This window comes from Glycine soja, chromosome 12, assembly GCF_004193775.1.
Source record: "Glycine soja cultivar W05 chromosome 12, ASM419377v2, whole genome shotgun sequence".
NCBI lineage: Eukaryota > Viridiplantae > Streptophyta > Magnoliopsida > Fabales > Fabaceae > Glycine > Glycine soja.
This window is the reverse complement of record NC_041013.1, coordinates 38,363,508-38,386,200: the sequence shown is the minus strand read 5'-3', so window position 1 is coordinate 38,386,200 and position 22,693 is coordinate 38,363,508. Positions and strand designations below refer to the sequence as shown.

General features: G+C 35.2%; 1 protein-coding gene across 11 annotated transcripts; it reads right to left on the bottom strand.

The window, feature by feature from the left end:
- Nucleotides 1–2,898: 2,898 nt before the first annotated feature.
- LOC114379797 lies at nt 2,899–11,249 on the bottom strand. Of its 11 annotated transcripts, none has more exons than XM_028338520.1 (10): nt 11,121–11,242; nt 10,742–10,747; nt 10,586–10,629; nt 9,648–10,474; nt 9,062–9,180; nt 7,451–8,323; nt 7,010–7,361; nt 6,752–6,917; nt 6,511–6,646; nt 6,100–6,422 (listed from the first exon to the last, which is right to left on the bottom strand). In XM_028338520.1, exons 4-10 carry the CDS (start codon nt 10,470–10,472, stop codon nt 6,305–6,307), a joined length of 2,589 nt encoding a protein of 862 aa, XP_028194321.1. In that variant the 5' UTR covers nt 10,473–10,474; nt 10,586–10,629; nt 10,742–10,747; nt 11,121–11,242; the 3' UTR covers nt 6,100–6,304. The 11 variants fall into 11 exon arrangements, 9 of the variants coding, with proteins under 9 accessions (XP_028194321.1, XP_028194328.1, XP_028194320.1 ...); XM_028338527.1 differs by having other exon boundaries at nt 9,648–10,465; XR_003659612.1 differs by lacking the exon at nt 10,742–10,747 and adding an exon at nt 2,899–2,997 and having other exon boundaries at nt 6,232–6,422; nt 9,648–10,629; nt 11,121–11,249.
- Between the last annotated feature and the right edge of the window lie 11,444 nt (nt 11,250–22,693).

Genomic DNA, 22,693 nt, shown 5'->3' with positions numbered 1-22,693 from the left:
AACAATGTAAAAATGTTAAGAAAATCTGACACTCTTTGAATAAAAAGTAACATTTAAATTTTGCTAGCATAAAAAATAGATAAATTTTTTTGCAATGATGGATTTAAAATATTTTTATATTTATAAAGACGAAAAATATATTATAGCATTTTTTTAATCAAAAATGTGAATGTGTATAACTTATTAAATATTTAGATGACATTTAAAAAATTTATGAATATTTTAAAAATAAAAGGAAGATGCTTGTAAATTTTAAAGAAGACATGTGTAAATTTTACAAAAGAAAGAAAAATATGTATAATTTATTCAAAAGAATCAAAGTATGACATGCATATTTATATAAAATAAAATGCATTGTCATATACATAAAACACACATCACTAAGAGCATTTTTAGTGGTTGTTCTTAGGCTGGGTTCTTAAGGTTAAGAATTGTTCTTCTCAAGATCTCCCCCACTACAGAGTCCTATGAGATCTACATGGTGCAAGATCCATGCTTCAAGAAGACCCCCCAAGAACCCGTTCGTTCTTTAAAAAAAAAACATTTTTTAATGTTCAATGTTAACGACTTTGAGAAGGGGAAAACAAACGCAAAGAAGAACACCAAATCAACATCAAACTCAGTCCAAGAAATCAGTTCATTGAAGAACAATTATAAAAATAATTTTAAAAAAAAAAAGATCAGTGGTTATCTATCGTGCCGTTCTTTGAAGAGCACGAATCTGGTTGCATGTCGCCATAGAGAAGGTTTGAAGCTCTTGGAAGAAGCATATCTGTTGATTGCCACCATGGATGAGGGCTCCAAGGTCTTCAATCAGATTTGAACGGGCTTGGGATTGGGGAAAATTAGAGGAAGGAGTGATGGGGAAGAAGGGGAATAGAGAAAAAGAAAAAGAGGAAGAAAGGGGGAAGAAGAACGAACAAGGTGGGAGAAGAAGAGAGGAACCGCGGCAGGGGGGAAGGGGAAGGAAAAAAGAAAGAGAAAGAAGCGTGGGGGAGAGTGAAAGAAAGGGGAGTGATGCACTGTAAAATTTGAATGTTGCTTGTCAATAGCAAGTAAGAAACATAGGTTGATTTAGAGTAGATACACAGAACGTTGCATACAAAATTTTACCCATTTTCTACCTAGTGCATTTGATCATTAAACCAAGCATTTTTTTTACACATTATAATAATAAAATTTAAGCATACAAAATCCTATAAATTGGTAGATTGGCCTTCACAAGAGTCACACAATTTTCAGTTTCTTTGTGATTCTTCATTTCTCTATCTCAATTATTCAATACTCATTTCTCAATATTTTTTCCCAAATGAATCCAAATCAATTTAATCTCATTTTTTTCCCCTTTCCACCACTACCAAATAATTTTATGCCAAATAATTATCAATACCCTTCCACAGAAAATTCACAAAGTTCACAAACTTTTCCTACAATTCCACTACCGCCAAATAACTTCACCGTGTTTCCAAAGCCTCCAACAAGTTCTAGTGGTGCACAATCGTTGAATGATGAAGTTGATACGCAATGTTCTATCCAAATTGGGCTAGAAAATATTACACATGAGGAATGAGGGGAGAGTTTTGCTAAGAAGAAAACACGGATCATATTTACAAATGTGGAGGATACACATCTCATTGGTTTATGACTCAATGTGTTACAAGATCCAATTGTGGGTGATAGTCAAACATTGAAAGGTTTTTGGAAAAGAGTCGTGAAAAATTACAACAAATTTTAAGGCAATTTACGAGAAAAAGGGCTCAATCAGTTGAAATCTCAATGGCAAAAAATAAATCTTGGTGTGCAAAAGTTCAAGGGTCATTACAAGCAAACTGTTGAATTGAGGAAAAACAATTGTTTGGAGAACAATGTCATGCTTGATGCATATGCGATTTGGAAGCAAGACAAACATAGTGATTTTACTTTAGAGCATGCATGGCGACTGTTGAAAGATAAACCTAAAATGGTAGAAACAATGCACAAAAAATTATTCAAAAAGAACAAAGCTTTCTACTTCTAGGGCATACCCATTGTCATCAAATCCAGAGACACTGATTGAAGTTTTAGAAACTGACACACCATCACGAATCCCTTGCCCAAAGGGGCAAAAGGTGGCCAAAAGAAAGAGCAAGGGAAAAGGACTTGCTATGTCTTCTCAAATTGTAGACTTAACTGGCATGGAAATTGTAATCAAGGAAAAAGCTTTTGCCAACACAAAAATAACAGAGGAGAAGGATGGGGAGAATGTCAAGGTATGGTACAAAATTCTAATGAAAGACACGTCAATCATGTCAGAAAGTCAACTCAAAGACCACCAATAAACTTATAGTTATATTAGGCACAAGTTAGGTAATTAGTCGAATGTTGTAATGTTAATTAGGTAATTAATCATTATGTTTTAACCGTATTTTAATTGGTCACTATGTTGTAACGGTCTTTTAAGTCAATGTTTAAATTAGTTTTAATTAATAATTATATATTAGCTATTGTGACATTGACTGTTAAAAAATTAGTCATTGTGAAACTGACCATTAAAAAATTAGTGTACATTTTCTACACATTCTACAATATTTTTCTTTCATTTTCTCTAGCTTCAATCATTCATATAATGGATCCAAACTCTGATTTCGATAGACTTTGGAAACAAATTATTGATGAAACACTTGAAGACAACATTGAAGAAATCATGAGGTACTTTATGCGAGGTGCAACAACAAGCAAAAAATAGCAATCGGCCTAACACAATGAAGAAGAGTCATAAATCGGAATCGTGAAGACAGACAAAATCGATTGTTGAATGACTACTTTGAAAATTCTATATACACAGAGAATCAATTTCGACAAAAGTTCCGAATGAGGAAGCAGTTGTTCCTTCAAATTGTAGACGCTTTTAATAATCATGATGCTATTTCCAAATGAGACTTGATGCAACTGGTAGAATGGATCTGTCACCATTGCAAAAGTGCACTGCAGCTATTTGAATATAGGCATACGAATCATCTGCCAATAGTGTGGATGAGTAAGTTAGAATTGTCGAATACACTACAATTCAATGCTTAGAAGCTTTTGTAACGGGTGTGAACAAGATATTTGGAGATAAGTACTTGGGAAGGCCAACAACAAGGACATCAACCGCTTACTACAAATTGGAGAGGCATGTGGGTTTCTAGGTACGCTGGATTTTATTTATTGCATGCACTAGGAATGAAAAAATTGTCCAGTTGCATGGCAAGACCAATATCATAGAGGTGATCATCGCAAACCCACAATAATACTTGAAGTCGTCGTATCACAAGACTTGTGGGATTTGACATGCATATTTTGAAATTACAGGTTCAAATAATGATATTAATGCGTTAAACTAATCACTCGTATTTGATGACGTTTTACAAGGTCGAGCTCTTCCAGTACAATTTACAATTAATCAAACCTCATATAATATGGGGTACTATCTTGCAGATGACATTTATCGTAATTAGGTCACATTTGTGAAAACTATATCGATGCCACAATGAAATAAAATAAAATTATTTGAAAAATATCAAGAATCATGAAGAAATGATGTGGAACGAGCATTTGTTAGACCTGGAAAAACGGGCCAGTCCGACCCTCCACAGGTTGGCCCAGCACAGGCCGATAGATAAACGGGTCGAGCCAACCCGATTCACCTTCAAGAGTCATAAAAATACCAACCTGGCCTGGGCACCACGGGTTGGTGGGTTAGGTGGGTTGACTCACCAAATTGTTAAAAATAAAGTAATAAAAAAAACTTTAAAAATGTCTTTTTAAAAAAAAAAGTGACATTTTTTCATCAAAAACATTCAAATGATTGAAACAAAATTATGCAAATACAACTAATAGCAAAATGACAAATGTCTCAAATAAAATAACCACCCAAACATCTATATATAATATTATCATTGAAGTAGTCATTCAAATCTCTCAAATACATAAATATCATTCAAAAGTCTTAACAAATCATAGTTTTAAAATAAAATTCAATTATCCAAACATTAGTTATAGTTCAACAATATTAAAGTTTTAAAATTAAAAAATATCAAATTGTCAAGCCAACATACATAATTGAAATTACTAATCACTAAAGAAGTAGAACATTTGATTCTAAATTCCATCATTCAAATTCCAAAATGCCAAAATGAAATTGTAGTTATCCTAATCCTTAAGTAAATAATAAAATTATTGTAAAAAAAAGTAAATAATAATATTATATTTTTAATGTAAGTGGGTTAGGTCAATCAACCCAGCTTGAACCCGTCTAACCTGCGAGTTAACTGAATCGGGTTGAGTTTTCACCAATATTATGAAACTCTTGTTTTTTTTAGCTCAACCCGAACTTGTGGTGAATCGGGTTTGGGATCACTTTCACAGACCTAGCATTTGTTGTGCTCAAACCTCGATTAGCAATTATACGTGGTCCATCGTGTGCTTGGCACATGGATACGATGAAGGATATAATCCTGGCATGCGTTATATTGCATAACATGATTATTGAAGACGAACGAAATGCAAATGATGGTAATGTTGGTGTTGATTATGATCATATAAACGAAGAGATTTCAAACGTTGAGATATCTCGTGGTACTCCTTCCGACTTTGCGACCTAACTACAAACAAGACACTTCATGCATACACGAGAAAATCATCAACAACTTCAAGTAGATTTGATGGAGTATATTTGAGAATGTTTTGGTGACAAGAATGATGAAATTTAGTTTGTTTTTCTCAATGTCAATGTTTGTGTTTCTTTACCAATCAATGTTACATATTAATCGAAAGTTTAAATTATCGCCATAAATAAAAACTTAAATTATTAATATATTTTCTATTTCTTAATATTATTTATTATTTATTTCATAATTAACATATATAATTAATTGATTTTATTTATTTTAATTAAATTTTAAAAGGTAAAATGCATTGTAGGACCTACATAAAATGACTCAAGATCTTAAAGTTAGTTCTACCATTAAAACAAAAATGAAGATGAGTTCTTACATCCTATGAGATACCGTAAGACCTAGAAAAAGATGTCTAGGAACCAAAATGGATTCTATTGCTAAAGCTAACATTAGTATTAATAATATCAATTTGGTTCAATTGCAAAGGCACCAACTAAAAACCAAACAAATTTGTTCTACCAAAAACCAATCCAAAAAAAATCAATTTGTTATAGTATTTAACTTTTTGGATTGGATTTCAGTTTTTTTTATCGGTTTAGATGTGATCACCCTTTTTTATTCTTCATTACATACTCAAGATGAATTATACTTGTAGTCTCCTTTTTGGTTTTTAGGTGTATGATTGTTAGCAGCATGTTTTGGGCTGGCTTCATTGGGTTGGGCTTTTTATTAGGCTTTTTGAAATTATTGCCTCTTGTAGCATAGTGTTTGATGGGAGGGAAACAAAGAAAATGGGAGGGAGGGAAGGATTATTTTAAAATTTTGGTTGTTTGGTTTAACTTTTTGGAGTGGAGGAGAACAATGGAAAACAAAATCTCTCTTCTAATTTTTGCTCTCATCAAATATTGTGGGAATTTAGAAGGGGTGGAAGGGAATTTAAAATTTTCAATTGAAATGACTAAAATATATCTACTCTTATTTTAAAATTTAAAATTTAAAATTATAAGAATACAAAAATAAATTTATTTTAGAATCCCTCCCCCCAACCAAACACAATGTCTAATCAAAATCCGTCCCCTCCCTTTCCGTCTCCTTCCCTCCATTAAAATTTCTCGCATCCCCTGCCCTCTTTTGAACCAAAACAGTTAGTAAGAGTTAACTTCTCAACCTTAAGGAAAAAAAAATCCCAAAACGCACGAGTACCTTGTAAGAAATACTATATGTGGGGAAAAAATGTCAATTCTATACAAAATAATGCCAAATAGTTGTGGGAAAAAATTGTTTTTCTAGATATTACATAACCCAAGCGTGAACTGAGCCATCACTTGTAACGTAAATTCTGCTTATTTCTTCATCAAGAAACCTACACACAATACGCTGAAAACAGAAAATGCAAATTTACATGACAACCGATCTGATTTTGATTCAAATATAGAATTAAAAAAAAACGCAAGCAACCAAATGAAACAAAATACTTTTTTATTCCTTTCAGAATCATGGCCACAAAAAGAGACATCAGGTTTTCTATTGGTGCGCTCGACATAAATACAGTAATCACAGCAAGAACAGAAAAAATTATTAAAAATAAAGGTACCTGGAAACGTCCAGGAGATAGAACTTGTTAGGATCCTGTATTCTGTTATATGTGTGACCCTTTAATGTCAAAACTATTGTATAGAATAAGCTCGTATCACTTCCACCACTGGTGCTTGACACATTGGACACTTTCTTCTACTTTGGAGCAAATCATTGGCACATTTTGAACATGTGCACATGTGCCCACATCTATAAGACAAATAACATAGCAATATGTAAGTGATTAACACCAAGTACAAACAAAATTGCTGATTTTCAAAGTGACACTGAATAGCACCTGTACAACAAAGAATTAATATTGCTTTCGCAGCATATACAACAAAGTCCTTTCCTCACACATTCCCATTTAGATTTATCGTCTGGTGAAACACGGTTTTGTATTCCTGTGATGAATTCCATTTGGTCATCTAAGACTATTAATAGAGGAAAGTTATTTTTCTAAAACAATAATATTACAGATCAGGTAGAAAGGCTGTTGAAAAAGTATATAAAATAAAAAAGGACAAAATTAATCTGACCTGATGAACCAGTTGAGCGATTTAGGGCTGCAGAGACTTCTTGTCTTATTGAGCGTTGCAACTCAAGCTGCATATCCATACAGGCCTCCAGCATTCTCTGCATATTATTCATCCTTTGTTGTAGCCTAACCATGTCAATTCTCAAGTCATTAACAATATCCCACTCCTGACAGAAAAATCCAACCAGAAATTACAAAAATAATGACACGATTGTGAGATGGGAAAAGTAGGCACTTGAATGTCAAGACTAAAGAGTACATCAGCTAAAGAAAAGCAGTTATGTCCGGCAAATGAACGCACAATTCCTAAGCGCTGATTATTTATGTCACTCTGGGACCAATTGTCATGACGTGAGTGCCGATCCCATAAAGGCTGAGGCGGAGGCGTTGGTGGCAAGGGTCTGTTAAGTGAGCTATTAACAGTAGCCTGAGGACCAACAATTGGACCCCTACTCCGTTGCCCCGATACTTGTTCTGCCAAGGGAGAAGAAGGGGTTGTCTCTTGCAGCTCCCATTCAACGTGAGCATGACCTTGCCTTTCAACATATGATTGTATTAATTGATCAAGACTTTCACGAAAACTGCTGCGAAGGAGGTTTGAGACACTTCTCCTGCCAAAGGAAAAGAAATATTTATTCTAATTTACTTGTTTCATTTTACAAAAGAGATTTGTTGAAACTCTCCATTCATATCAACATACCTACTTAGCAATTCCCTGAGTTCAACACTGTATACATTGTCATCTTCAGGAAAATAAAATCCATGAATTCTACCAACTGGAGCTACTTCATTATCAGAAGGTCCTCCTAACCAAATTTCCACAGCCTCTTGAAAGCCACCATCCTCTTGCCACACTTCAGGGACTTCTTGCTCCTGCATACGAGAATTTTCTCCATCTTCACTTCCCAATATGTTTTGGGGCCATTCATTTGTTGTGCTACTGAGCTGAATATCATCCACACTTTGATGCCAGTCACTTCCGTCATTTTCAATAATAACTTCTTCCTGTTGCTCCCCTTCCAGAGCAATAGATTCAATCAAATCTACATCATCAACAATATTGCTGTATACACGATCATCATGATTTGAAAAATTGCTTTCATCATTATTTATATCACCCCGCTGAGATTGCTCAGTATGTACCTCACTAAACTCATGCATATTGTCATGCTCTGTATCTTCAATTTGCAAGCTTAGTTGACTACAGTCATTAGAAGGATTTTCAGTTGGCATCATATCAACATTTCCTCCAGTGCCATCTCCTCTTTCAACCCTGGTACTGAAAGATGATTCCAAATCTCTTGCTTCCACATGAGCAGTAGAGCCTTGCCAATCTAAATTCTCACAAATGGTTCCTTTTGAACAAATCTGATCACCTGATATCTCAAGTCCATCACTTACCCTGTTATTAGGTTCAGATTGTTGAGAATGTACAGTTGGGACTGCTTGTGAGCTGCTAGCTCCAGTGTCTTCAATTGTATTAACATCAATGTCGTTCTCGGATGAGGTATCAGATGTGTTACTGGTTGCATGACTACAACCAAAATTGTCCTTTCTAAAAACGAAACCTTCCCTGTTCAGAAGACAAGTTAACATCTTGAAACATAGCAGATACATAAAACAATTTAACATGGAGGAAGGAAAACACACTGGTAGCTATAAGCAACAAAGAACAGTTACACTTTCATTTGTTTAAGGGGAAATAAGGTAGAGAAGATTGTTTCAACAAATAACAATTTAGATTCATTTGACATAACATCTCTTTCAAATTGATCTTCATGCACTGGTTGCTTTAAGCCCTAGGTCTGTCATTTTCCAGCAAAGTACACACTACCAATATAATATAGTTCACAAAAAGAATCACCTTCATTTCAAAGTATGAAAATATTTAGATGATGCTTACATTATTCTTGCTTTACTGTCTCATTCAGTTAAAACATGCTTATACTAGCTGAAGTTTATCTTTTGTTATATCAAATTCAAGCAACCACATGTTTGAACAAATACAGAAGATGTGTACCAATCTGCCCCTATATTTTTAGGTTGGAAAGTGTAAAGGATATATGTCCAAGAATAAACTCATTAGACATTCAGAAGATAGAAAAAGAATAGCAGAATCTCAGTACACATCAGATATATGGATTCAAAATAGAAAAGAAAGTCAACACAAGATGTTTGACCTATTTAAGTAAAATAAAACAAAATTAGGTGAAAATATAAAAGTTAAGTGAGAAAGAAGGAAATCCAGAAGACTTCACATAAAAACAATATTTAGTTTCTTCTCAACTTAATGCCAATATGAACTGCTTACCTTAGACCTGATACAGTCTGCTTTTGTCTCAATAAGCCTAATTCACTTTCTGCAATGGAAGTGGACCTGTTATTATCAATCGATCTATCATTTCTCAAGAACCTGCCTCTAAGCAAGGCCTGAAAATATTTTAACAAATAATCATCAATGGCAAGAGCAAAGCTCAGATTCAAACCAAGTCCTAGATTTTAGATTCTTTGTTCAAATGGACTCAAATTCATAGTATTTCCCATTTCTTTCCTAGGTTTTCTCAATTATTGGCTTATCGCATTCCAGATTCTAGGATTTTTTCTATTCTATATTGCATACTCAGTTCTCCATTCACTACGCCTGTGATTGAATCATTAAACTTCATGTTCCTCTACAAATTCAGCATAGAAATAAAACCAATAGTTACAAGTTCCCCTAAAATTATTACAGTTCAAATCACTTAAGAGTACCTTCCAACACTCTAACTCAATTGAAGCAAATATTCTACTCATTACATGGGGAGAAAAAAGATCCAACGTTCACACATTGTACACGTATGGTACCGGAAAAGTAAAGAAATATGGCCTAAAATATATGAACCATTTAGTAGACAAACCTGAATGCGATTGCGATGGGGAAAATGAGATACAACTCGATGGTCCAACAGTTCCTGTACTTCTCTTTGTCTTTCCATCTCAGCCTTCTTAAGCATATCAAGAAACACCTGTCGACCCCATAATTTACGGATTCCCCTCCGTGTATGCTCAGTTTGGCATTGGCCCTCGTTCTGATTAACAACAAATCCATCACGAACACATTCAATTTGGGTACCATTTTCAGAAGATTGCTCTTCCCTATTTTCCCCAGAAGAAACACCTCTCTGATGGCTACTCATCTGTACCCACTCCCTTGTGGCACTCACCCTTTCCTGCTCAGTTTCCCCCAGCCATTCTCCCCTTGAATTATTTCCTTGGGAATTATTCGATGCATGACCCCTAGAACCACTATTCATCCATTCCCTGAATATTTGTCTCACTCTTTCCCTTTCAACTACTCCAAAATCAGAGGAGGTTTCACGGCTAGAATTGTTTAATTCCTCCTGTTCATCATGGAACTCATTCTGACTTTGCGACCAGGTTTCAGAATCATTCTCACCCAAAACTGCATCCTCTATCATATGCTCTTCTCTCTGGTTGCTGCTATTGGGCACATTTTCCTGTGAGAGGTCCACAACCAACCCATCACTCCTTTGTACCTCCCCAGGTCTTCCTTGAACTTGTCTCACTACCTGCTCATCTTCAATCTCTCGCCACATTTGCAAGACCGAAGGCGACCGGGTGCCTCCCCTCCCTCCATCTCCCTGCCTCCCAGATGATTGAGAATGGGATTCCCTTAGGAAAGTAGATTGCACAGCCACATTATGCACGCCAGCAACTGCCATTTCTAATTTAGTTTTATAACAAGCACACAGATCTTTTCAACCCATCTGACTCAAATGCACTAAAATTTGCATATCAGATGGGAAAATCAAAGAGACTCAGAAACAGTCCTTACATTTACATGGATTTGAATCACTTTTGCTATCACCATTGCTCTCCCTGCAATCATCATCATCGCAGTCAACAGTATTATTAGCCTCATCAAGGAAAATAATTGCAGACTCCAAATTTCACAAAATTTGCAACTGAATGGAATTACAGCTAACTATACCTTATCCTGCCAAAAAAAAATACTAATAATTAAGGAGTAATAAATCAATCAATTTATTCAGCTTTTATTCTCTAAATATTAGCTTTTCGATGATGAAACAATCAACTTGAGTTTGAGAGTTTCCATATTGGCTAAATATATAGCTATGCTAAGCTAAAATTGTCAAAGAATGAGAATCTCAAACTTTCCAAAAAAAAAAAAAGCAAAACAGCATCGCAGATCATTCAATTATCCGATAGTAAAAAAAAAATAAAGCAAAAGTGAAACAGGAATGTGATTCCACACAATTCAGCACAACTGAGTGTGAAACATTCGAGTATTGGAAGAAAAATCAACACTGAAGCGCGAAACTGAGCGTGGAACATGGCAAGGAACGTACCAGTGAAGTTCTGCCTTTGATTTCTAAGTAAAGAAAAAGTAACCTAATCTAAGAACAAAAATCAGAGAGATAGAGAATGAAAATGGAAGACACAGTAGCGAACAAAACAGCGAGAAGAGAGAAGGAAGAGCTGCGAATTTAGAGAAGTCATAAAAGTGGACACGTCAGCGTCTGCAAGACTTTTTCTTAGAATTTTCTTTTTTTATCATTCCGGTGACACGTGGCGGTTCCTCTTTTGTTCCGGGCAATTGACGAAACGTTCTAAATCTTAAATCGAACGTGAAGTTTGGTGGAAGCCAAATCCTAAACGACATCGTTTCAGTGTGTTATGTTGTACAGTTACACATATACATCGTAAAATCTTTTTCGATGATTCTCCTTTTAACCATAACAATTAATTATATTTTTCTTGTCCTTTTTCTTCACCAAACAAAACACTTATCAATCGGAACGTGTCTCAATAAAGCTCTTATCAATACCGTTTTTTTTTGTATTTTTTGAATTTGCATACTGATTAAATTGTTGAGTTTCTGCGATGTTTTAAAAATAGGTTTATCTATTTTTTTAATGTGGGCAATTAATATTTGACATGTGTTTATTTTATATTCATTGTGCCTAAATGTGATGTATTGCTATGTTTTTACCTTAGAATATCTTCTACTTATGACTATAGATATAAATAATTTATCACTAAAGTTTCACTTAAATGGATTTTTTTATTTTTTTATTTCACGAATATTTCTTTATAGCTTCTCATCATTCAGTCATGCTTACGTGTTATTTTTATATATATGATGATATATGATATCTTCAATTAATTATCAGCATTGAATTATTACCCTTACCCCAGGTCAAATAAAGTTAGGCACCACAAACTAGTGGGGGACTAGGTTAGCTATCAATAGACTAGAAATTTCACTTGTAAAGATATGTTCTACTTCCGGAATAAGAGGAAAAGCTAAGTAATTAATCAACTAGTTTTCAAACAGTAAAAAAGAAATACTATTGTCAATTAATCATGAAAAGAGATAAACGTCAATTGTTTCCGATAATGCATTCTTTAGATAATTGATGTAATCATGTGGTTATTCTTTATACTCCTGTATCGCATCCAATTCTACAACCGGTTTCCTCTTTATGTGGCTACATTGAGCATATAACTGCAAAAAGAGGCAACTTAATCATCACAGGGAGTAGTTACAGCTTAGTAAATGCCTTGTCCAACGTCCAAATTTTGCAAACTTGGTTTGACCTTGACCTATGGCCATTTAAGTTAAAGTTACATTATATACGTGAAAAGAATTATAACTTTTGCATGAGGAGTACATTTGCTTTTAATAGAATTAGAATTTTTAGATTTTTTTTTAATTTTTGCACCCTCCAAGACGGATTGTATTTCGATTCGTGCAATTTAGTTTATATATACTTCATGTTTGAGACTGGAGGTTGTATATCCTTTAAGTCGGATCGTATTTCGATCACTACAATTTAGTTTCTGTATATTTCATATTTGAGATTTGAGTATTTTTTTGAGTTGGATCGTATTTTTATATTTCAACTTAACATCCGTGTACTTTGTGCTTAAGGTTCAAAGACTTTATATCCTCAATATCATATTTCAATCCCTACAATTTATCCCCTCCAAGTTGAACCTTCAGTGATCTTACTAGTTCAATGGATATGTATCCAATCCAATCATCTCCAAAGGACTAAACATGCCATAAGGTTGGCATTGGCACAATCATTCCAAGATTCTCACAATATGATGTAACATTTTAATACAGCCTAGTATCTCAATTAGTCAATATCACAAAAAATACATATAATAGATAATAATAAATAATTCTCTCTTTAACTTAAGACCACAGGTTAAATAATATTTTTTAATTAAGTACTATAAATTAGGTCACCTTCATTTACGAACAAACTTTTTCTACAACAATTTCATATGGATAAGTTTTGTAGGATAATACAATTTTATTATACGTAGAAAAATGTTTAACTAAATGGAGTATATAATAGAATATAAGAAGATAGTTGAAAAATTAACCCTCTACCTCTGGTAGAAGGTATGGTCATGATGATGTTTCACAAAAGGCTGCATCCAACACATGACGCTTTTGTGGACGCAGGCCTCTCGCTTTAATTTATTACATTGGTCATTAATTGGTTCATTTAAGTTCCTAAACTCCATGGATAGATTGGGATGTGTTAATTTAGTATTAACTAGTTGAAGAAAGCCTTATAAAAGATAGAATTGCTAAACATGTCTACCTAAAGGTGCTTGAACGTAATCATCAACTTGGTTTGTACTATAACATATACACAGCAGATTCTGATTGGAAATTAAGGCAAATTGTTGGAAAACTGCCCCTCTCACCCCCCCCCCCCCCCCCCCCCCCCCCCCCCCTAAAAAAAACAATAAAAAAGACCACACATCGTCTACTAAATTAAGGTCCCTTGTTTCAGCCCCACCTTTCTGCCTCTGGTTTATGATTGTCTTTGTTGAGTGACAAATTTCCCAACACAATGCATGCATGCTCCGAAAGACGCGGGAATAGGCATGTTCCTTTGTCTTAATGTTTCACTATCGATCACAACTCAAATGAGCTATTTTACTGGTAGATGAAGATCTAATATATAGAGAATTGAAAGAGATTTATACATATCCACATAGGTTTGAATTATAATTATTTCAGTTACTCGTAACTTTAGATATCTTTATGAATTTCTCAAACTCCATGTGCATGGATGATCTACCTTTAATTGGACTTGAAAAAAATGATAAATCATGTGCACAACTGAACAAACTAATTTAAATACCAACTATTAGGGAAGATTGGATCTACTACAAGGGATCATAATATCTCATAAAATATATAGTGTCAATTTTTTAAGTTCCTCAAGTTATTATGATCATCTTTTGAAAAGAAAAGAATAATATTAAAATGAGTGTTATATTTATCTCTTGGTGATCACCAATGATGTAATTAAGCCTGATTTAAAAACGAGTGTTTTGTCTGTATAAAATAATAATATACACAAAATAAATCTCAACAACAACTAGCAAGAGTTGGCATATTTGATCAATTTCCTGCTCACGTTAGTTGTAATTCGAGTTTAAATCTCAAATTTTCTCTATTGATATATAGATGATATATAAATTTCACTATAATTAAATTATTATTAAAGTTATTGGTCTTACCTGATCCTAACCTTAAAAAAATGTGTTTTCTCTTAATCTAAATTTTTCTTTATAAACAAATACTTAAATATATTTTGGTCCCTTAAATTTTAATTATTTATATTTTTATTTCTCTAAATTTAAATTTATTTGTTTTAGTCTCTCAACTACAAAAATTTATTCTTTTCTGTAGTAAAAAATTTACAAATTGTACACTAAACTGTCAAAATGGGCTTAAAATAACAAATTTTAAAATTATAAGACTAAAAGATAAATTTAAATTAAGGAAATAAAAAAAATAACTTAAATTTGAGAGAGAAAAAAAGTATTTAAAAAAACACTCTAACATCTAACAATATATACAAATGCAATGAGATTGGAAAATGGTGTAAAAAGGTTTCTTTGAGTCCTATCCTTTCTTATCTAATCGGCATGCATTAATTGGCCCAATGGATACCGCGAAGATAAATGATTGAAGAAAGAGTCCTGAAAGTCACCACACCAATAACATGCCAAAATTCATATACTATTATTTCAGTATGATCTGGATGTGAAATGATGTAGGCCACGGAGCAGAACCACCACCACCAAGGTTATCATATGCTTTTGCTTCAAAGTTATTGTCTAACGTGGCAACCCTTTTCTCATCACTCTTCTTCACTTTTGAATCGAGTCCCTTCCCTTTTTCCTTTGTATTGTGTGTTTGGATTTCAGTTAGAAATTCTCCGACGGACGTTCAACTCAATTCTTCCTCTCACAAGCTATTTTGTTTAGTGGATTTGGGATGTGTGCAAACGGACGTTCAGGGGAAATCCAAACACATACATTAGTAGTTTTTTTTTATCAACTTCAGCTAGAACTATTTTTAACGGACATCGGTCATGATTGTTTTCGGTTGATCTTGGTTAATATATTTTTGACCTACTTCAATCGGGACAATTTTTTACTGCTAGCAGCCCATACATTTTTTTACCAATGTTGACCAAGAAATTTTTTTAGCTAACGTCGATCAGTGCATTTTTCAATCGATGTTGATCTAGGATGTTTTTGGTTGATCTCAAGTAGGATTATTTTTTGTTGAGGTCAGCTAGGGTTGTTTGGTCAATGTTGATCAATGATATTTTTTTTGTTGATATCGACTAGGGGTTTTTCAGTCGCCGTTGTCCGTGACTATTTTTTGGTCGAGTCGGCTAGGGTTTTTTTGGCTAACATAAGCTATGTTTTTTTTTGCTAACGTCGATCGCTGATGTTTTTATGCCAACATCAATCAAGACTATTTTTTTGTCGATGTCAACTAGGGTTTTTTTTATGTTGGTTGAAACTATTTTTGTTGGCAACGACTAGGATTTTTTCGATAGACATCAGTTGAGGTTATTTTTGTTGACATCAACTAGGGTTTGTTGGCTGACATTGACCATGACTGTTTCTTTTGACCGATGTCGGCTAGGGATATTTTTTGTTGATGTCAGCTAGGGTTATTTCGATCGACATCAATTGAGGAAATATTTTGGCTAATGTCGGTCAAAAAACCCTAGCCAACATCGACAAAAATATATTATCATCTGATGTCAAGCAAAAAAACCTTAGTCGATGTTGGCCAAAAATCCTATCCGACGTTGACAAAAAAATAATCTCAACAAGCATTGACAAAAAAAATTCTAACTGACGTCAACCAAAAAATAACATCAACTGATGTTGACTGAAAAAACTTTGGACGACATTGGCCAAAAAATAGTCTTGACCAATGTTGACAAAAAAAAAACCCTTGTCGACATTAACCAAAAAATAGTCTTGATCGATGACGACTTAAAAAATCATTAGCTGATGTTAGTCGAATAAACTCTAGATGACATTGGCCACAAAACCCCTAATCGTCATTGTCTGAAAAATTAGATTGGATTTAAAAATCCAAACAAATATCTAATTAATTGGATTGAATTTAAAATCTAAAAAATTGGATTTAGATATGAAACCGATCCATTTAAATGAATTTCAAGTGGATTCGAATGGATATGAGTTGATTTTATATATTTGGATTTTTTAGGCAACTCTAATTGGAGATCGAGATTTCTATCCCCTGTTTAAGGATTTAGTAATTTCGAAATTTTACATATTTTTTCCCTTTCCCTTTTCCCGTTTTCATCTTTGCTGGTTGGAAAGATATCTTCGTGCGCAAGATATTACGGGCATGTCTGGTTACACGTCAATTCTTGTAATACATGCATCTATCTTGTACATCTCAATGGAGACTACTTCATATTGTCAATAGAATTAAATGTCACAGCACGGAATTAAATGTCACAGCAAATTGTATTGGATTGCACATTTATTTGTAACAATTACTCTCTTAATTAGGATAATTAGTTGTAATTGTATATATGGCAGTTTAGCTATTTATTGGGCTGAAAATCAGGATAATTAGCTGTAATTGTGTATATGGCAGTTTAGCTATTTATTGGGCTGAAAATCAGCTTGACAAATTGTAATTAAAGTGTATTTATATGAGAAATCTCCATGAGGAGCAGCAGTTTTTGGCCTAACCTTTTCTGAGTTTAACATGGTATCAGCCTAGGTTTCGATCCAAGACCCTAGTCTGCACTTCTTTCCTTGTTCTTTCAGCCTCGTCCAAGTTCCAGTTCTCTCCAAGTCCTTGTTTTTTTTCTGTTTCTTGGTCATTTCTTTCCCAGTCCAGATTACCATCCCTTGTTCCATGTCTACCGAAAAGTATGATGTTCTCTTGGTTCTCCTTAATGGCAAAAACTACTCAGCTTGGGCATTCCAATTCCAGATCTTTGTCACAGGAAAAGACTTATGGGGTCATGTTGGCGACAGCTCTCCCGTCCCTGACAAAGACACGGCTAAGGTTGAACATGCCAAATGGACAGTCAAAGATGCTCAAGTCATGGCCTGGATCCTAGGCTCTGTCAATCCCAACATTGTCCTGAATCTTCGGCCTTACAAGACAGCAGCCACAATGTGGAATTACTTGAAGAAAGTCTACAGTCAGAACAATGAAGCTCGAAGGTTTCAGCTTGAACACGACATTGCTACCTTTAAACAGGATAGTCTCTCCATCTCTGATTTTTACTCTCAATTCATGAATCTTTGGGCTGAATACACTGATATAGTTTATGCGGACTTGCCTTCTGAAGGCCTCAATTCAGTCCAAACAGTTCATGAAACTACTAAACGCGATCAATTTCTTATGAAATTGAGATCTGATTTTGAAGGTATTCGGTCCATCCTCATGCATAGAAATCTTGTGCCATCATTGGATGCATGTTTTAATGCTCTGTTGCGTGAAGAACAGCACCTCCTTACACAGTCCATCATTGAAAATCACAAATCCGCTATTGTTCCAGTGGCATATGTGGCCCGAGGAAAACCAAAAAGCCATGACATGCGTACTGTTCAATGTTTCTGTTGCAAGCAATTTGGACATTATGCTTCTAACTGTCCGAACAAATTCTGCAACTACTGCAAAAAGGATGGACATATTATTAAAGAATGGCCCATAAGGTCACCCAAGCGAAATGTCACAGCTTTTACAGCCTCAGTTGATTCATCTGTTCCTAATAATTCAGTAAATCCAACACCTGTTCAGCAACAAGCTCCTGATCCTGCTCCGACTATGACCCCTGAAATGGTTCAACAAATGATCATTTCAGCATTCTCTGCTTTAGGATTCTCAGGTAAATCTTCTTCCCCTTGGTATTTTGATTCGGGGGCTTCCAACCACATGACCAACAATGCTCAATTTCTTACTAATATCAAAAAATATCTTGGAGACCTCAAGATACACACCGCTGATGGAAATCCTTTGCCTATCACAGCCACTGGTGATATTTCTCCATCTCTCACCAATGTTTTTGTTTCTCCTGGTCTCACTAGTAATCTCATTTCAGTTGGTCAATTAGTTGACAATGATTGTCAAGTACAATTCTCACAGTTTGGTTGTCTTGTGCAGGATCAACACTCAGGGAAGATAATCGCGAAGGGGCCTAAAGTTGGACGCATTTTCCCAATCCATTTCTCATTGCCTTCCAGTCTTTCTTTGCCTTTAGTTTCTTGTAATTCTGCTATTGTTGATTACCAAGTGTGGCATAAGCGTCTTGGACATCCAAACGCAAATGTACTTCATGACTTGCTCAAATCTAATTATCTTGGAAATAAACACAATTCATCTCTCAATGTTGTTCACTTTGATTGTATTCCTTGTAAACTTGGTAAAAGTAAAATTTTGCCTTTTCCAACACATCAGTCTAATGTAACACAACCTTTTGAAATCATCCACAGTGATGTTTGGGGGGTGGCACCGGTTATATCTCATGCTCATTATAAATATTTCATAACTTTTATTGATGATTATAGTCTCTTCACTTGGGTCTATTTTCTGCGATCAAAAGATGAAGTCTTTTCCACTTTCAAATTTTTCCATGCTTTTGTTCAGACCCAATTTTCGTCAAAAATAAAAATCTTTCTCTCTGATAATGGGGGAGAATACATGTCACACTCATTTCAGGACTTCTTGCAATCCAATGGCATTGTATCCCAAAGGTCATGCCCCTCAACTCCACAACAAAATGGGATAGCGGAAAGAAAAAATCGCCATTTGTTTGATGTTGTCTGCACCCTTTTGCTGGAGTCTCATGTGCCATCACGTTTTTTGTGTGAAGCCCTTTCCACTGTAGTTCATCTTATCAACCGATTGCCATCTCCATCAATAGGTAATGAATCCCCTTTCAATCGGTTATATGGTCATCCACCCAATTACTCAAATCTTCGTATCTTTGGTTGTGTGTGTTATGTCCATCTTCCTCCAAGAGAATGCACCAAGCTCACTGCACAATCTATTGGATGTGCCTTTCTTGGATATTCTCCTCATCAAAAGGGCTTTCTATGTTATGATCCTACCATTCGTAGGATTCGAGTATCTAGAAATGTCATTTTCCAAGAAAATGTATACTTTTTTGCATCACATCCTGACCTTACCTCTCCTCCAATTTCTGTTTTGCCATTGTTTTCTAACTCTCATGTAGGAGAACCATCTCCTAAACCTCTCTTGACCTACAACAGACGTAGCACTGCAAACCAAAATCAACAGACAGAACCTCAAAGGCCCCCTCGAGATAATTCCTTGGCTGCTGATCCAGTAGAAGAACCAGAACCAGCTCCTCCAAGACGCAGCTCACGCATTATTAAGCCCCCAGACAGGTATATCCATTCCATGACAGCCTCATTATCCTCTATTCCTATCCCTTCCTCTTATAGCCAGGCCATGAAGAATGCTTGTTGGCAGAAAGCTATTGAAACTGAACTTCTAGCATTGGAAGAAAATCAAACATGGGATATAGTCCCGTGTCCCACATCTGTTAAGCCTTTAAGTAGCAAGTTTGTGTTCTCTATAAAGCTGCGTTCGGATGGATCCATAGATCGTTACAAAGCTCATTTAGTTGTGTTTGGAAATAAGCAACAATATGGACTGGACTATGATGAGACTTTTGCACCGGTCGCCAAGATGACAACTGTGCGCACTATTCTTGCTCTTGCTGCCTTACAATCTTGGCCACTACATCAAATGGATGTCAAAAACGCATTCATTCACGGTGACCTTAAGGAGGAAGTTTACATCAAGCTTCCTAATGGTATGCCTACCCCTTCACCTAATATTATTTGCAATCTGAAACGCTCTTTATATGGATTAAAACAGGCACCAAGAGTATGGTTTGAAAAGTTTTGCTCGACACTACTTGTTTTTGAATTCACTCAAAGTCAGTATGATCCCTCTCTTTTCCTACAAAGGACTTCTAAAGGCATCGTGGTGCTTCTTGTTTATGTGGATGACATTGTGGTCACTGGTTCAAATCAAGATGTTGTTTCTAGAATAAAAAATCAGTTGCATTCAACCTTTCAGATGAAAGACTTAGGCCATCTCACTTATTTCTTGGGTTTAGAGGTGCATTATCTTCACCAAGGCATTTCTCTATGTAAACACAAGTATATTCAAGACTTGGTTCAACTAGTTGGACTCCCAAATGCCACCCCTGTTGACACTCCCATGGAAGTTAATGTTAAATATCAGAGAGATGAAGGTGAACTTCTTGATGATCCCACTCACTATCGCAAGCTCGTGGGAAGTCTCATCTATCTAACTATCATTGGCCCATATATTTCTTTTGTTGTCCACACCGTGAGTAAGTTCATGCAATCTCCGAGGCATTTGCATCTTTCAGCAGTAAAACGGATCATTAGATACCTCCTTGGCACCCCAAAGCATGGTCTTTTTTTCCTGCTGATTCCTCCATACAACTCCAAGCATACAGTGATGCTGATTGGGCTGATTGTCCAAACACAAGAAAATTTACTACTGGCTGGTGTATGTTCCTAGGGAATGCTCCTATTTCATGGAAATGTAAGAAACAAGATTCAGTCTCAAAGTCCTCCACTGAAGCAGAATATCGCGCGATGTCTGCCGCTTGTTCCAAAATAATATGGATGTGTGGTCTCCTCATAGAGCTTGGATTCTCTCAAGCACAACCAACTCCGCTGCATGCTGACAACACCAGTGCCATACAGATTGCAGCAAATCCAGTTTATCATGAACGGACTAAACATATTGAGATTGACTGTCACTCTATTCGCGATGCCTATGATCGAAGAGTCATCAGTCTACCACACATCTCATCTTCCATTCAAATAACTGACATTTTCACTAAAACATTAACACGTCAACGACACAATTTTCTACTTAGCAAATTGATGCTGGTCGATTTCCGGGCATCAATTTGAGGGGGGATGTCAACGGAATTAAATGTCACAACACGGAATTAAATGTCACAGCAAATTGTATGGGATTGTACATTTATTTGTAACAATTACTCTCTTAATTAGGATAATTAACTGTAATTGTATATATGGCAGTTTAGCTATTTATTGGGCTGAAAATCAGGATAATTAATTGTAATTGTGTATATGGCAGTTTAGCTATTTATTGGGCTGAAAATCAGTTTGACAAATTGCAATTAAAGTGTATTTATATGAGAAATCTCCATGAGCAGCAACAGATTTTGGCCTAACATTTTTCTGAGTTTAACACATATAGCTTCAGATTTTTTATGTTACGTAAATTTAAGACTTTGAAGGTAGAATATACATCTTGTTTTTTTCTTTTTTCTTTAGTCATACAACTTCAATTCGTAGGTGTGGCTTTCAATACTAAAAATATACAAATCAGTATTGAAGAGAGAATGCATTAAAAAGAGTCATTGTTTTCAATAGCAAAAATTCAAATTTAATAGTATATCATCAGAAAAAAGAAAAAGTGATGTTGCTTTTAAAAGTTAATGAGAATAAATAAAGATATATTTATCTTATTTGTACTAAATTTTTTCCTTTCCACAATATTACATTCCGTTCATTTCAAAGCATGGGCACATGGAATTGGTCCATTACACTGGATGCATCTATCGTAAACCCCACGAAACAGTTTGCAACTTGATCATGCAGGGTCTGTAGCTACTGATCGATAAGTGATAACTACACGTACCTCGTCTTTTTTAGGGCGTAAATTTTGCTTGGTGAAACTTCAGGTCCTGGGGGAGCATAAAATCCTAGCTTTGGCTTTAATTTGTCCAATTAATTGAAGCGTGATAAATCAAAACCGTTCTTTTTTCACTTTTCAGTTTGCAATACAATTAATCAATTATTATGATGTGAGACGAAATATGTCACTGTGATTGGGATCGACAAAAGGGGTTACAACATAAACCGTGTTAGGAGATGTCCTACTCCCAAAGTGTCATTTTCCTTGAGGTAATTAGTATTGCTTTGCTTGTGAGGCCTATTTCCTCTAATCATTACATTTTTCATTTTTGATCGGGCCTCTCATCATTACTCCAAAGCTGATAGAATTGAAAGGATTAGTTGTCACAGGTCAAGCCCCACCACCAACTACTCTTCACCGGCAACCGATACAAGTCACCTTGATACTAGGGTTTTTTATGTTTCTACTTTCTATGACATATTTGAGAACCTAGAACTAGATTTGGATTATACATCTTTCTTTTGGTCAATGCCTTAATGGAATATACATACATCTTGGACCACTGTTTGTAAAACAAGACGGAAATTTTTGTATGCACTTTCATTTTTTGTTTGCTGCACTCCCATATTCTTAATATTCTCTTCTTATCCCTTCTCTCCCAAGTAAAACCTAGTTATCTCTGCACCAAATCTTCATGATCACCGCACCCTAACACCACCACCGCAACCACTCAATGCCACCTCCACATAGCAGCAAACACACCACCGCACCACCACCCAAAAATCCACTATTGCCACCCACCATCATGTTGCACCACTCCCATATAGTTTTGGATGGTGCGATACA